Raw genomic sequence first — 15,519 nt, 5'->3', positions numbered from 1 at the left:
TGGGCGTCCATACTTTTCAAATTTCGTCTTCAATGAAAAAGTTGTTCGAAAATACATGAATTTTATGATAAGAAATTATTGCCGTAAAAAAGGAACAAAGTCGATCGATACATGATAAGTAGCTCTCGATCAGGAAGTAGGAGTGCATGTCAATGATAAGTAGGTCTATACCGGATTTTTGTTCAAATTAAGGACCAATCTCAGTGATCGAAGATATGCACACATCAAGAAAGGGATCGAGACAGACAATGAGATATCAAATGCACAAGATCGACATTATAGAGGTGGAATTACTTGATACATCAGCAACGCTACGACCGAAGTGAAGAAACCATCGGCGGTGTGGCGGTCGAGCATCAGGAAGATAGTTAGCCCTGCGAAGAGGATGATTGGTGCGCTGAAGGGAGGGCAGGTCAGCAGTTGAGACGGATACGGGGAAGATCACTTGACGGCATTCCAAGGGGAGAGCTGCGTGATTGCAACGCTAGCGGCGTTAACAGATTGGATCAAAGGATTTTTTTTTTCATCATCAACGAAATAGACTGGAAGATTTATTAATAAAAGGAATTTTTGGGAAAATTTTATAGCAACACAAAAGGTCCATAATACCCCTTAGAATCGATGGTTGGATTTAATTGGTACTCCCTGTTCTATTTTGGAGTACCAGGGTACCGTAAAAGACCTCAAGATTAGATGTGTCAACCTTAAGCTGCAAACCAAAAGACCCTATATTTCATAATAATTCTAGGAGTAGTGCTATTGTATAAACTTTATCAAACAAATCTATTACAACATTGACTATTGGCCTCAAAGATACAGAAGCTTGAACGCGGACATTATGCATGCTATGCAGCAAAGGAACATGCATGCATCATCATGAGTCATAAGGACGTATGAACACCATCACACTACCATGAGTGCACAAATACTGATAGCCTAACGTATAAAATAGGTGTACTGTCCCCCATCAAATGCCGACAATATTGACGCCTTCGAAGGGAGTCGCGCCCTCTGATGTACACTGCTAGTATCTTTAAGCAAAGAAGCTACCAGTAAATTAAGACAGAGCTGTCCAATACTCGCATTTTTCTCACCTACCTTTGGCATACATGAGGAAGACTTGCATGTAGTATCGATAGCTGGCTTACCCAAAAATATATAACACTGTCAAAGTTAGTTGCAAATACACAACGCGTAAATGACAGCCAATGAAACAAGCTAATGCTCAGATGCACAGTGATTTTGATCACTCAAGTCACTAATTATAGGTGATGCGAGTGGTGACTGAGTCTGACCATGAAACTTTCACCATGGGATATTCTTCTTTTAGAATCTTCAAATTTATTTCACGTATACTTGGTGCGTAGTTTACGTGAGTGTGACGTTCGTGGCGTATAGGTACTCCAAACACATACTCCAACGAGGACTGTCTCACTACTTGCTCCGTACGTACGTACCACTACTATATATAGTCCACTACACTGCACGTACGTCGCCATCGTGGAAGATGGTAGCTTGAGATATCTACAACCGGTTTAGATGACGCTTCAATAATAGGCGAGGTATTTAGTCATCCCGTTCTATTTGTGCCGGTTGTAGCAACTTTTATCTATACCTATACCTACTATTAAAGGGAATAAGCATTCTTGGTTTGGTTTAGTCCTTTTCGTTTGGTTTGAGTGCACGCTAAGCGGTCTGGGCCAAATACTTGTACGTTGATGGGCCTTTTATGGGCTTTTATAGAGACCGCGAATAATAATTAGGTCAAAATAAATCAATATTGTCAGAATTGATCACAGGAACTCCTATCTGGATGTTTTATGTAACAACCAACGACCTATACACCATTCACATTTACTAATCCCAACTCATTCTAAATATATGAGTGGCAGCCCTCGTGTTTAGGGCGAGCTAATTAAAGGAAGGACTTGAGGTAAAAAATATAACATAATTTACAAAATATTTGTAGGCTTTATGTGTTGGGCTACTAAATTAGAGAAGGAACAATTTGATTCCCGACTAAAACGGGTGAGGACGTCATGGTAACTAAAGGAAGAATTTTACTTAAATGGAATCGATGAAAGATTATGCCCGGCAAAGAAAATATAACACGACTAAATTGCATCGTATTTTTTTATGTTCATTTTATAGAAGGATGCTATGAGACATTATGCTTGAACAAAACATCAATTTTTTTCCGTTGCAACGCATGGGCATATGTGCTAGTTTTTTAAAAAACTATTTTTTAGCTCAAACCGAGCTTATACTAGACCGCAAAACGTTTCGGATACTTTGCTTAATAATAGGACAGCATGCATGATTCTAAAGCAGGGGCGGGATGATCCTCCTTTCGAAATTGCTCTACACACGATGTGCCCTGGCCGATCTGTGCACGACAAAACAATCAAGCGGCCGCTGCTCCTTTGTGGACCAGATTCCTACCGCTGGATTTGATCGTCGTCTGCAAATCGTCCAAAAGTTGTCGTCCGCATAGCATTGCTCTCCTCCTTTTCTAATAAAGATAATAAAAAATCTACGGGACGGGATCCAGAGACCATTGCATGCACAGAGCCTTTTCCTCCCTGGCCGGCGCACAAACGCACTCTCTTTGCTTCTGGTGGGGTGGCAAATCATACTCAGGTCTCCAGAATTTGACCAGGGAAAGGCAGGCATGCGAACCATATTCCAGGTATATATGGCACGAAAGTAGCGGAGGGTGGCGTGCAGCCGGGAGGTTTTTGACCGGGGTGTCCGTGCGTGTGGCATGGTGTCTGGATCGATCGGTGTGTGAGTGGAGTGTGGTGCGGATGCCTGTCGTGTCCGCCCACGCCCAGTCAACGGGCTGACGCGAGCGGAGCCAGCAACTCCACCAACCGGCCGGGACGGGACCCATGCGTCCATGCATGCATATGCGCTGATGTGTCCATGGATTTCCAGGTAGCTACCACCTAGGGTTTGGTTCGCCGTTTGGTAAGAAAAACGACCACGTTCGCTCGCCGTACGTGTTACTGACGCAACCAGCGCGTCACCTTGTGATTTTAACAGGATTTTGATGCGAGGAAATACACCATTTCACAGGATTATCTACGGAAAAATCAAGTACTCCATCCATTCTAAAATATAGTGCACCTGCGCTTTCTGAGATCGAACTTTGACCATAAATTTAACGAACGAGACCGACTGCGGCGGGAGAAAAAGCTACATATTAAAAACTTCTTTCGAATACGAATTCACTGATATAATTTTTGCTCCCGCCACAATCGGTCTTAGTAGTTAAATTTACGGTCAAAGTTCAAGCACGGGAATAGAGAAAGCACTACATTGTAAAATGGAGGGAGTACCACGTATAGTTGATGTGAAGTTGCACCTCTCGTGCCATGCAAGCAAAGCGTGACGAGCCCACGGGAAAACGTCACCGCATGCGACGGTCCAACGTATGCTCACTTAGCTGAAACCCGTGTGTGATATCGATCGATATTGTGAGAGCTTTTTTACGTGTCCGTGTCTATATATGCGTTGCCATCTGAAGCATGCAGTGGACGCCCGCTCAAGATGATGCGAGGTTCAAGATAAACTCCATTCCTGTCGAAACAATGTTATTAGCTTGAAGGCGCATCAGCTCATTAACGACCGTTTTGTTTCTAGTAAGTACTACACGGAGGCCGGACCAACTGAAACGCATGCATGCTCATCATCCACTACGGAATTAAGTAGCGCCAATAAGTCCATCACAAAGCCCGGATTATTAGGGGCCAAGCTAAGCTACCTACTAAAAGAAACGAAAACCACCGTTGGTTTCTCTCTCTAGTTAGCAATAGACAGTTTCCGACATCCGATAAGCAAACGACGAAACAGTGATTATGCCAGCTAATAATCGTGCATGTCCCATGCATCAGTTATACTCCCTCCGTTCCGAAATAATTGTCGTTGGGAGTTCCTCTCCGACCAGATGAAAACGCACAAAAGTACAGAAATACCCCTCGTTTGAAAACAGATTGTCTTCCTCCTCCATCCGCGAGGCAGCACCCCTCCAGTCCAGGACTCCTCCATCCTCCGTCGGGCTCCTCCAGGCCAGCGCCCCTCCGTCGGGCTCCTCCAGGCCAGCGCCCCTCCGTCAGGCTCCTCCAGGCCAGCGCCCCTCCGTCGGGCTCCTCCAGGCCAGCGCCCCTCCGTCAGGCTCCTCCAGGCCAGCGCTCCTCTTTGCCCCTCCTCCAGGCTCCTCCAGGCCAGCACTCCTCTTTGCCCCTCCGCCAGGCCCCTCGTCGCCCCTGCTTCTCCGCCGGGCTCCTCCAGGCCAGCGCTCACCTCCTGCCCCGCCTGACCCTGGCCAGCGCTCAACTCCTCCTCCGCCCCCACCTCCTCCACGGCTACGGCCAGGCCACCAGCGGCTCCATTCCAGTGAACTCCCCTGCTCTCTGCTCATCTTTGTGGTAGGCATCCTGCAAAATTGTTCATGTTACTTTTCAATCAAGAAATCAGGAATACTAGCAATATATCGATATCAAGATCATGATCTGCTAGTTTTGGAAACGTTCACTCAGGAAATCAGTCAATGAGGATATCAAAATGTTTTGGTAATGGAGTAGTGTGCACATGTACATTGTCGCTAGGTGTGGGTACAAAATTACGGTATCTTGAGCATCCCCACCAACAGAATTACAGTTGAGAAAATTCAGCCAGGGCACAATTTCAAAACAGTAAGACCAGTCACAAAACAGAAAGTCTTGGTTTGAAAATGGTAGGTAGGTCACCTTACCAGCTTCTCTTTCTTTCATTCATTTCCATCACCATCACCTTGGCTCAAGTTCGCTTTCTTTCACACTATCAAAGGAATTCAGTTAGGAGTAACACTAAGTGAATCAAATTTGCAGATGATGTACTGAAAAGGGTGTTGTTTCTTGACAAGAAAAGGCAGAATTGATGTACTGAAAAGGGTGTTGTTTCTGAAACAATTGTCATATTATGAGTTCACCTAAGGAAATTAAGCTGGTTTCTGAAAGTTCAAATAAGGTGCACAAACCCTTAAGGTTCAAATAAGATGACCATGACAGTAAAAGTAATATTGACATGGAGTAAACATTAGCACTAATTGAAATGAGTAAACACTAGCAATATTAACAGAATTAAACACTAGCAATATTAATAGGAGTAAACAGAAATATTAGTACAAGTGCCATACTACTGCAAGTGCTAAATCTGATTTGGTCTTTTTGCAAGCTTTTACTCCTACACTACTCCTAATTAAATGAAGAAGATCTTGAACTAATGTAAGAGAAGAGAAAAAGGAGTGAGAAGCAAGAATTTAGTTAATTTTAATTAACTGGAAAAGGATTTAGTTGATTTTTACTCCTACACTAAATCTGGAATACTCCTATAGATCAGTAACCATGAACTTTCTCAATAACAGTACAGAAGGGCACAATATTGGGAAGTTTGTTAGTCTGGCATGGTAGCAACAGTAAAATATATACAAGCAGGCACTCCCTTCTCTATATATGAATTCAACTAAGAGATCCGCTGATCTAACGCGCACAAATTCTTCATTAACCTAGGAAACTAATTATGGCTGGTAATGCTTCATTAACCTAGGAAAAAAATTCTTGCTTTGACAGTAAACAGACAACAATTGACCATAACAATATTGTCACTGTTGCTTTGACAATAAGCAGACTGAATTTATATGTACTTCTTCTTCTTCTTCTTCTTCTTCTTGTACTTCTACTTCTACTTCTACTTCTACTTCATCTTACATATTCATATCTTCAGGAGAAAATGGATCTCCCAGATCTCAACTTCACTCCACCTGTAGAAGATGTGGATGAAATGGACGAAGATGCAGGAGAGCGAATGGAAGGAGATGAAATTGTTCAAGATCCAGGAGAGCGAATGGAAGGAGATGAAATTGTTCAAGATCCAGGTACAGTTACCGTTGATCATTCCATCATTTCATCATTTGATCATTCCATCACTTCATCACTTGATCATTTCATTTAATCATTTCTCTGTTGTATGTCTTGATGCAGGTGTTGGGCAAGTTGCTAGGAAATATAAAACCCTCAATGACCAGCAAAAATTTGCTGCTTATGTAGCAATGCATACACTGTGTATGAGTAGAGGAGGCACTTTTTTGGGAACTGACAAGCAAGACATTGCAAATTTTTTCGGAGTGGGTGTTTGGAGTATACAAAGAATTTGGAGAAAAGCAATGAGGCAAATTAGCGAAGGTAAAGAGGCGGATATTTCTAATAAAAAAAAGGAAATTCTGGAAGAAAGCCTAAGGACATTAATCTAGAAAAAATCCTAACGATCCCATTAAACAAAAGGTCTACCATTAGGTCACTTGCTTGGCAACTGGGGTGTAGCCCTACCACACTTCATAGAAAGTTCATGTTAAACTTGATAAGGAGGCATACAAACTGCGTGAAGCCAGCTCTAAAGGACCAGAATAAGAAGGATAGGATGAAATTTTGTTTGTCGATGCTTGATGAGGCAACAACAGCAACACCAAGGCCTAAGTTCAAGACTATGCATAATGTTGTCCATATTGACGAGAAGTGGTTCAACATGACCAAGAAGAATAGAACCTATTATCTGCTGGACGGGGAGGAAGAGCCTACAAGGCCTATACATGGCAACTGTATTGGAAAGGTGATGTTCTTGACGGCCGTTGCTAGGCCGAGGTGGGACAGTGAAGGAAACGTGACCTTCTCTGGGAAAATCGGTATCTGGCCATTCGTGAAAGAAGTTCCTGCTCAAAGGAGAAGTTCCTGCTAGTGATGCTAGAGAGGAGTGGAGTGGAATAGGAGAGGAGAGGAAAAAGTTTATTTTAATGCTGAAGTTTGGAAGTAAGGTCTGGAGTTTTTGATACTCAGGAAGGCTTGTGTTACACCTCTTTGAGCAGGAACTTCTTTCACGAATGGCCAGATACCGATTTTCCCAGAGAAGGTCACGTTTCCTTCACTGTCCCACCTCGGCCTAGCAACAGCCGTCAAGAACATCACCTTTCCAATACAGTTACCATGTATAGGCCTTGTAGGCTCTTCCTCCCCGTCCAGCAGATAATAGGTTCTATTCTTCTTGGTCATGTTGAACCACTTCTCGTCAATATGGACAACATTATGCATAGTCTTGAACTTAGGCCTTGGTGTTGCTGTTGTTGCCTCATCAAGCATCGACAAACAAAATTTCATCCTATCCTTCTTATTCTGGTCCTTTAGAGTTGGCTTCACGCAGTTTGTATGCCTCCTTATCAAGTTTAACATGAACTTTCTATGAAGTGTGGTAGGGCTACACCCCAGTTGCCAAGCAAGTGACCTAATGGTAGACCTTTTGTTTAATGGGATCGTTAGGATTTTTTCTAGATTAATGTCCTTAGGCTTTCTTCCAGAATTTCCTTTTTTTTGATTAGAAACATCCACCTCTTTACCTTCGCTAATTTGCCTCATTGCTTTTCTCCAAATTCTTTGTATACTCCAAACACCCACTCCGAAAAAATTTGCAATGTCTTGCTTGTCAGTTCCCAAAAAAGTGCCTCCTCTACTCATACACAGTGTATGCATTGCTACATAAGCAGCAAATTTTTGCTGGTCATTGAGGGTTTTATATTTCCTAGCAACTTGCCCAACACCTGCACCAAGACATACAACAGAGAAATGATTAAATGAAATGATCAAGTGATGAAGTGATGGAATGATCAACGGTAACTGTACCTGGATCTTGAACAATTTCATCTCCTTCCATTCGCTCTCCTGGATCTTGAACAATTTCATCTCCTTCCATTCGCTCTCCTGCATCTTCGTCCATTTCATCCACATCTTCTACAGGTGGAGTGAAGTTGAGATCTGGGAGATCCATTTTCTCCTGAAGATATGAATATGTAAGATGAAGTAGAAGTAGAAGTAGAAGTAGAAGTACAAGAAGAAGAAGAAGAAGAAGTACATATAAATTCAGTCTGCTTATTGTCAAAGCAACAGTGACAATATTGTTATGGTCAATTGTTGTCTGTTTACTGTCAAAGCAAGAATTTGTTTCCTAGGTTAATGAAGCATTACCAGCCATAATTAGTTTCCTAGGTTAATGAAGAATTTGTGCGCGTTAGATCAGCGGATCTCTTAGTTGAATTCATATATAGAGAAGGGAGTGCCTGCTTGTATATATTTTACTGTTGCTACCATGCCAGACTAACAAACTTCCCAATATTGTGCCCTTCTGTACTGTTATTGAGAAAGTTCATGGTTACTAATCTGTAGGAGTATTCCAGATTTAGTGTAGGAGTAAAAATCAACTAAATCCTTTTCCAGTTAATTAAAATTAACTAAATTCTTGCTTCTCACTCCTTTTTCTCTTCTCTTACATTAGTTCAAGATCTTCTTCATTTAATTAGGAGTAGTGTAGGAGTAAAAGCTTGCAAAAAGACCAAATCAGATTTAGCACTTACAGTAGTATGACACTTGTACTAATATTTCTGTTTACTCCTATTAATATTGCTAGTGTTTAATTCTGTTAATATTGCTAGTGTTTACTCATTTCAATTAGTGCTAATGTTTACTCCATGTCAATATTACTTTTACTGTCATGGTCATCTTATTTGAACCTTAAGGGTTTGTGCACCTTATTTGAACTTTCAGAAACCAGCTTAATTTCCTTAGGTGAACTCATAATATGACAATTGTTTCAGAAACAACACCCTTTTCAGTACATCAATTCTGCCTTTTCTTGTCAAGAAACAACACCCTTTTCAGTACATCATCTGCAAATTTGATTCACTTAGTGTTACTCCTAACTGAATTCCTTTGATAGTGTGAAAGAAAGCGAACTTGAGCCAAGGTGATGGTGATGGAAATGAATGAAAGAAAGAGAAGCTGGTAAGGTGACCTACCTACCATTTTCAAACCAAGACTTTCTGTTTTGTGACTGGTCTTACTGTTTTGAAATTGTGCCCTGGCTGAATTTTCTCAACTGTAATTCTGTTGGTGGGGATGCTCAAGATACCATAATTTTGTACCCACACCTAGCGACAATGTACATGTGCACACTACTCCATTACCAAAACATTTTGATATCCTCATTGACTGATTTCCTGAGTGAACGTTTCCAAAACTAGCAGATCATGATCTTGATATCGATATATTGCTAGTATTCCTGATTTCTTGATTGAAAAGTAACATGAACAATTTTGCAGGATGCCTACCACAAAGATGAGCAGAGAGCAGGGGAGTTCACTGGAATGGAGCCGCTGGTGGCCTGGCCGTAGCCGTGGAGGAGGTGGGGGCGGAGGAGGAGTTGAGCGCTGGCCAGGGTCAGGCGGGGCAGGAGGTGAGCGCTGGCCTGGAGGAGCCCGGCGGAGAAGCAGGGGCGACGAGGGGCCTGGCGGAGGGGCAAAGAGGAGTGCTGGCCTGGAGGAGCCTGGAGGAGGGGCAAAGAGGAGCGCTGGCCTGGAGGAGCCTGACGGAGGGGCGCTGGCCTGGAGGAGCCCGACGGAGGGGCGCTGGGCTGGAGGAGCCCGACGGAGGATGGAGGAGTCCTGGACTGGAGGGGTGCTGCCTCGCGGATGGAGGAGGAAGACGATCTGTTTTCAAACGAGGGGTATTTCTGTACTTTTGTGCGTTTTCACCTGGTCGGAGAGGAACTCCCAACGACAATTATTTCGGAACGGAGGGAGTATATTATTCTACTACCACTACATTTGTTGCCGCCATCGCCAAGCAACGCATCGATGATGAAGGCACTGAATATGGCGTAATTAGAATTTTTCAGAGCTACCTAACTTCACATCTGAGAAGACCTTTAGGGCAATCTTCAAAGCTGACCCGCAAATGGCTCCGGTATATGCCCGGACGTGTTCCGTGGACATGATGCGGAGGGGGCCATCCAAAGCTATTCATAAATTAATCTGGTTGGGAGAAGAGAGTAGAGGGGGGCCATGCATATGGTGGGATTTGTGGTGTTTGGTTGGGAGGGGAGAGAAGAGGAGGACAATACATATATATGAAGAGAGAAAAAAGAAGAAGACTACGAGGAGGCTTTTGATTGATCAAGTGGGTATCCAGACTCTGAGAAAGCTTTTCACTTTTGTCTCAGATTTGCCGGAAAACAAACATCCTGACCACTTCATAGATCATGGGTCCCTATTGAATAATAGAAGTTGACATAAATGGTATAGACACCATAACACAGACATATATCGGAGCTTTTGAGAGATGTCCTTACGTAACATTGTTGGCACTGTAGACTGATCGAGCTTGATAGACCTTTTTACATTAAAAAAATCAGAAGGAAAAGGGAAGAGAGAAACCCAACCCCAACCATGGAGCAAAATCATGACTGGACACTTGGGCAGCTTGCTTTAGACGCACAATACTGATGGGTTGACAGAATGTTCTGATTCAAAAAGCAAAATGGGTAAAAGGGAAAATAATAATAATAATAATAATCTTAGTTAATTACCGGGATCTCATGCATGTAGCCTAAGAGAAATCTGACCATACAAGCTAGCCTACGTACATCATGCCATGTTTTTCTTTTTGCGGGGGTACATCATGTCCTGTCGACGTCGCAATACGGGAAAGAAATCTAACCTGTCACGAAGCAACTATCTTGTCCCATCGTTAATGTCCAAATGATAAATCTGGCCATAGCAAGTTATATTAGAGCATCTACAGTCCCACGCCCTAAACCCCTCTTAAACGCCCGGACGGACGGCTTGGTCACTGATCGATCACGAAAAATTGATCAAAATGGGCTCCTCAAACGCCGCCTGGCCGACACCCCTCATATCACAGCTTAAATATGGGGCGGATACAGGGCGCGGACGCGTCCGTCACGTCAGACTAACGTCAGGGTCCCATGCGAAATCGCCCGGAAAACCAAGCAGTCCATCGGACGTCTCCTCGGGTGAAGGGTGTGAACACTGTGTGGCGCTGGTCCGGCTCGCCGCCCGAGGCCAAATCCGGCTATTTAAGCTAGCCGGTGTCCCCCATCTACCTCCTCTCTCCTGCTCCGACGCTCTTTCCACTCTCTTCGGCTTCGCCATGGTCCGGAAGAAGATAACCACCTACGCTATGCTCACACGGAGCGCCGGTACCAGATCGAGAAGGAGATCCGGGCAAGGCGCGCCGCGCGCACCCCCCCGCGTCCGTTGCCGGGCTGCCTCCGGACTCGCCAGAGTCAGAGGAGGAGGAGGAGGAGGAGGAGGAGGAGGAGGAGCTGGCGTCGGCTCCGGGCTTCAACATGGATCATGCGGAGAAGGAATTCACCATCACCCAAGCGGACGAGATGGCAGAGCAGCAGGCCATCCTGGAGTCCATCCAGGATGAAGCCTATGTGGAGGCCAACCGGCGATTCATCCGGCAAGAACGGGCGGCGACCGACGCCCTCTTCGACGAGGTCGAAGCGGAGATGGAATTAGGCTGTCGTGGAGGAGCCACGGAAGTTAGAGCGGCTGCCTCCCATGTACCTGACATCAGGCATCGAGATAGTGGACATCTCCGACGAGGATTAGAGTAGTTGATCTACGAAGTATGTAGGATTTTTTTTCTTTACATGCGTGTAATATTCGGATTGGAATATGCCCATTTCTTTGGGCTATATGAAACTGCAAGAATGATATGATCTTTAACAGAAAACCTATGATTAATTTATTGCAGGTTATATTCAGGGCTACGGCATGGATCCGTGGTCATTACTCACTCTTACGGCTTCCAGGGAGCAGCTGGCTACTGGGTGCAACCGATGGAAAATGGCAACATGGATTTTTTTTCAATCGGTTTGGATGACGATCACTGCATAGGATAGGTTCTTACTGTATCTTCGTCCGGCCGGATGTGGCTTTGAGACTTGTACTCTTTATTTTTTTTTGCTTGCTCTTGTTGTAAGTTGTACTCTGCAGACCAGACTTTATTACTCTCGACGTTTTAATAAAGTGGGCATCTCTCAGATGCAAAGGCCGGAGAATGACCTTTTTTTAAAAAAAAAAAAAAATAAATTTTCTAGTATGATGTATCCGGATGTATGGATGCATGCCCGCTGGTGCATGTCCCATGGTTGTCTTTTTTACTGACCATATATGCGCCAGCGCTGACGATCGGTGTGCAGCCTGAGATTTTTGCTTTTAATACTGAAGTTAACTGCAATCATGCGGCCAAAGCCTGCAGCCGCTCCCCTTAAATATTGCGTTAAACCCGCTGCAGTTCAGAGGACTTTTAAACCTAGAGAATAGTCTTGCTAAATTGAGCAGTGTACAATGTCTTACTAATAGCACGCTATAGTATATATCAAGGAAGGCGTTATTTTGTATAATGCACTATTTTTCATCTTGGTGTCAGGTCATTGTCTTTTTTTCACACAGTACAGACGCAAGCGCTCATATACATGTGCATACACTCACCCCTATGAACGCACACGCGCACACCCTATACTTGTGAGCACCTCCAAAAGACTAAGCCGGCATATCATCTTGAAATTTACGAAGTCACCATAGGCACCTCATCGTCGACGGGAACGTCTACTCCCACTAAATGTGCATCGCCAGAAATCCTGAAATAAATCCAGGATTAAATGTGAGCATCAGATTTTGAACCTGATGAGTTAGGGATACCACAATCCCTCTAACCATCCAACCACAGATTGGTTCACCCAAGTCACCGTTTCATAATTGTTCAGGGCAGCGACTGAGCTGAGCGAGTCTTGACACGAATCTTAACCGACCAAGTGATATAACTTATAAGAAGAAAAAACTAAAAAGAAAATTTTGCATGAATCTCCGCGGAAGATTTAACAAATATAGCATCGACTGAGTCATAATCAAATCTCAGTAGATTTAGCAGCACTGTTGTGCAAATTACCAACCCTCGTCCAATGAAATGTCATTCCTCTTCCGTAAACTTTCCTGTAAGGGAGTATCTAGAACTCATCTAGATGAGACGTAATTTGGTCTCATTCACCTAAAAAACAAAAATGGATACAACCCACGTCAGCACACACGCATCTTATAGCATCACATTCAATGGCTATAAAATATGAATGAGACCAAATTAAATCTCATCTAGATGAGTTCTAGCAAAACTGTTCCTGTAAAGGAAGAGAACGACCCCTGATATCCCCCATTAATTCCACGAGCTCTGAATTCCATATGCTACGACGATATAGAAAGTGCGCACTGGCGGAGAAGTCAGGAGGAAACGTGTGTACTCTCAGTGTCCAGTCTCCGTCTTCATTCTTAATTTACCCCGGCATGGAGACGAGAGAGACACGCCTAATCATGTCGTTCGGAGCTCCCAGCAGCTATCTGCTTTACCGCACCGGCCGTCTTTACCAGTCATCGATTTTACACGGCCGCGTGGCTCCAGTGTACAGCGCAAATGCCACCAACCGCGCGCGCCATGGAGATGGCCTCCATCTCCATGGCGCCTTCCCGCTTCTATTTAAACCCGGCGGAGCGCTCTTAGAAATCACAACGCCGACTGCCAACTGCCAACTGCCAACTTTCAACGTCACTTCACACTAGCTAGCTCGGTTGGCAATGGCGATGGTGGAGGTGCTCTCGTCGGAGCTGGTCGTCCCGGCCGAGCCGACGCCGGGGGGCAGCATCTGGCTCTCCAACCTCGACCTCGCCGGGAGGAGAGGCTACACCCCCACCGTCTACTTCTTCCGCCCCAACGGCGACCCGGGCTTCTTCGCCGCCGACGCCATGAAGGACAGCCTCGCCAGAGCGCTCGTCGCTTTCTACCCGCTCGCCGGCCGCCTGGGCCTCGACGCCACCGGCCGCGTCCAGGTGGACTGCACCGCCGAGGGCGTGGTATTCGTCACCGCCCGCTCCGAGCACTACGCGCTCGAGGAGCTGATGAACGAGTTCGTGCCCTGCGGCGAGATGCGGGACCTGCTCGTCCCGCCCACGCCGGCGCCCAACCCGCCCTGCGCGCTGCTCTTCGTGCAGATCACGCGCCTCCGCTGCGGCGGCCTGGTGCTCGGCCAGGCCATGCACCACTCGATCGTCGACGCGCGCGGCGCCGCGCACTTCTTCGAGACCTGGGCGAGCATCTCCCGCGGCGCAGGCGCGCCCACCGTGCCGCCGTGCTTCGACCACACGCTGCTCGCCGCGCGCCCGCCGCAGTCGCGCGCGGTGCTGTACGACCACCCGGAGTACAAGCCGGAGCCGGAGCCGGTGGACCCCGTGTCGGCCTCCACGTACGCGAGCGCCATCGTCACGATGAGCAAGGGCCAGGTGGGCGCGCTCAAGGCGCGGTGCCTCGGCGCATCCACGTTCCGCGCCGTGGTGGCCCTGGTGTGGCAGTGCGTGTGCCGCGCCCGCGCGCTCCCTCCGTCGGCCGAGACGCGGCTCTACTCCATGGTGGACATGCGCGCGCGCCTGGACCCGCAGCTCCCGGCGGGGTACTTCGGCAACGCGGTGATCCGCACGTCGGTGTCGGCCACCGTGGAGGAGGTGGTGTCGAGCCCGCTGGTCCACGCCGCGAGGCTGGCGCGCGCGGCGACGAGCCAGGGCGGCGACCACGCGAGGTCGCTGGTGGACTACCTGGAAGGGGTGGACACGATGAACCTGCCCCGCAGCGGCATCTCGCGCGCGCACCTCCGCGCCATCAGCTGGATGGGCATGTCGCTCTCCGACGCCGACTTCGGGTGGGGCGCGCCGGCGTTCATGGGGCCGGCCCTCATGTACTACAGCGGCTTCGTGTACGTGATGAACGCGCCCGGCAAGGACGGCGCCCTCGCGCTCGTGCTGTCGCTGGAGCCCGAGAGCATGCCGGCGTTCAGGGAGGGGTTCGCCGACGAGCTGGCCCGCCTCGAGCTGTGATGAATATATAGTAGACGCACACGTATCACGCAACGTTACCATGCGAGGGACATGCATGGATATATTCTGCATCTCCATGCAGGCATGTACGTTCGCGTCGTAATTATTTTATTATTACCACCGTGTGGTAGTATGTTAACATGTGCGCGTCCATGAGTGAAGTGTTGGCTGGTAAGTAAGCCATGCATGTATAGCCGCATGCCGCTATCTTTTACTGGCTAGTGTAATAAGACTCGAGAAGTATATATTGGACTTGGGCATGTCATGTGTATCTCTCAGTCTCTCCAGCTAATCAAGCCGAGTGTCTCGTGTCGATTGCCGCATCTAAGCCGCCCTACACCGTTCCTTTTACACGTCGCTCTATGATGAGGACATGCATGGCTATCTATCACTCTACTTTGACATCTTGAAATTATTGTACCCAACTTTACGTATACATACCATGTGAATTCGGACACCCTAGTGCCCGTTCTCGTGCCTTAAGATTTGGACGTCTGTCCTGCGACGTTTGGGCAGGCATCGTGGTGCCCGGTGTGGCATCACGGATGCGTGTGCATGCTTTAGCTGCTTGCCTGTGGCGAGCACCCTTGCCATCATGCATGCACGCAGATAAAAACAGAGGGGGTTGGCAACGGACTTGGTGGAGTGGGTGTGCTCCTCACCAAATCGATCGTCGTGGAAAATGAAGATCGCCGCATGAAAAGCCTCGG

At 46.6% G+C, this 15,519-nt stretch overlaps 1 protein-coding gene across 1 annotated transcript; it reads left to right on the top strand.

Annotated features, from left to right (window-relative positions):
* Positions 1 to 13,296: 13,296 nt before the first annotated feature.
* On the top strand, positions 13,297 to 15,080 carry LOC119331947 (hydroxycinnamoyltransferase 4-like). Its single transcript, XM_037605123.1, has one exon. It carries the CDS (start codon positions 13,520 to 13,522, stop codon positions 14,807 to 14,809), a length of 1,290 nt encoding a protein of 429 aa, XP_037461020.1. The 5' UTR covers positions 13,297 to 13,519; the 3' UTR covers positions 14,810 to 15,080.
* The last annotated feature ends 439 nt before the right edge of the window (positions 15,081 to 15,519 follow it).

Source organism: Triticum dicoccoides, chromosome 7A, assembly GCF_002162155.2.
Source record: "Triticum dicoccoides isolate Atlit2015 ecotype Zavitan chromosome 7A, WEW_v2.0, whole genome shotgun sequence".
In the NCBI taxonomy this organism is placed as follows: Eukaryota; Viridiplantae; Streptophyta; class Magnoliopsida; order Poales; family Poaceae; genus Triticum; species Triticum dicoccoides.
The sequence above is the reverse complement of the archived record's forward strand: the minus strand, read 5'-3'. Positions and strand labels throughout refer to the sequence as shown.

What these genes read in the sequence shown, in the direction of transcription:
- LOC119331947 (XM_037605123.1), top strand. Translation starts at nt 13,520, where the DNA reads ATGGCGATGGTGGAGGTGCTCTCGTCGGAGCTGGTCGTCCCGGCCGAG.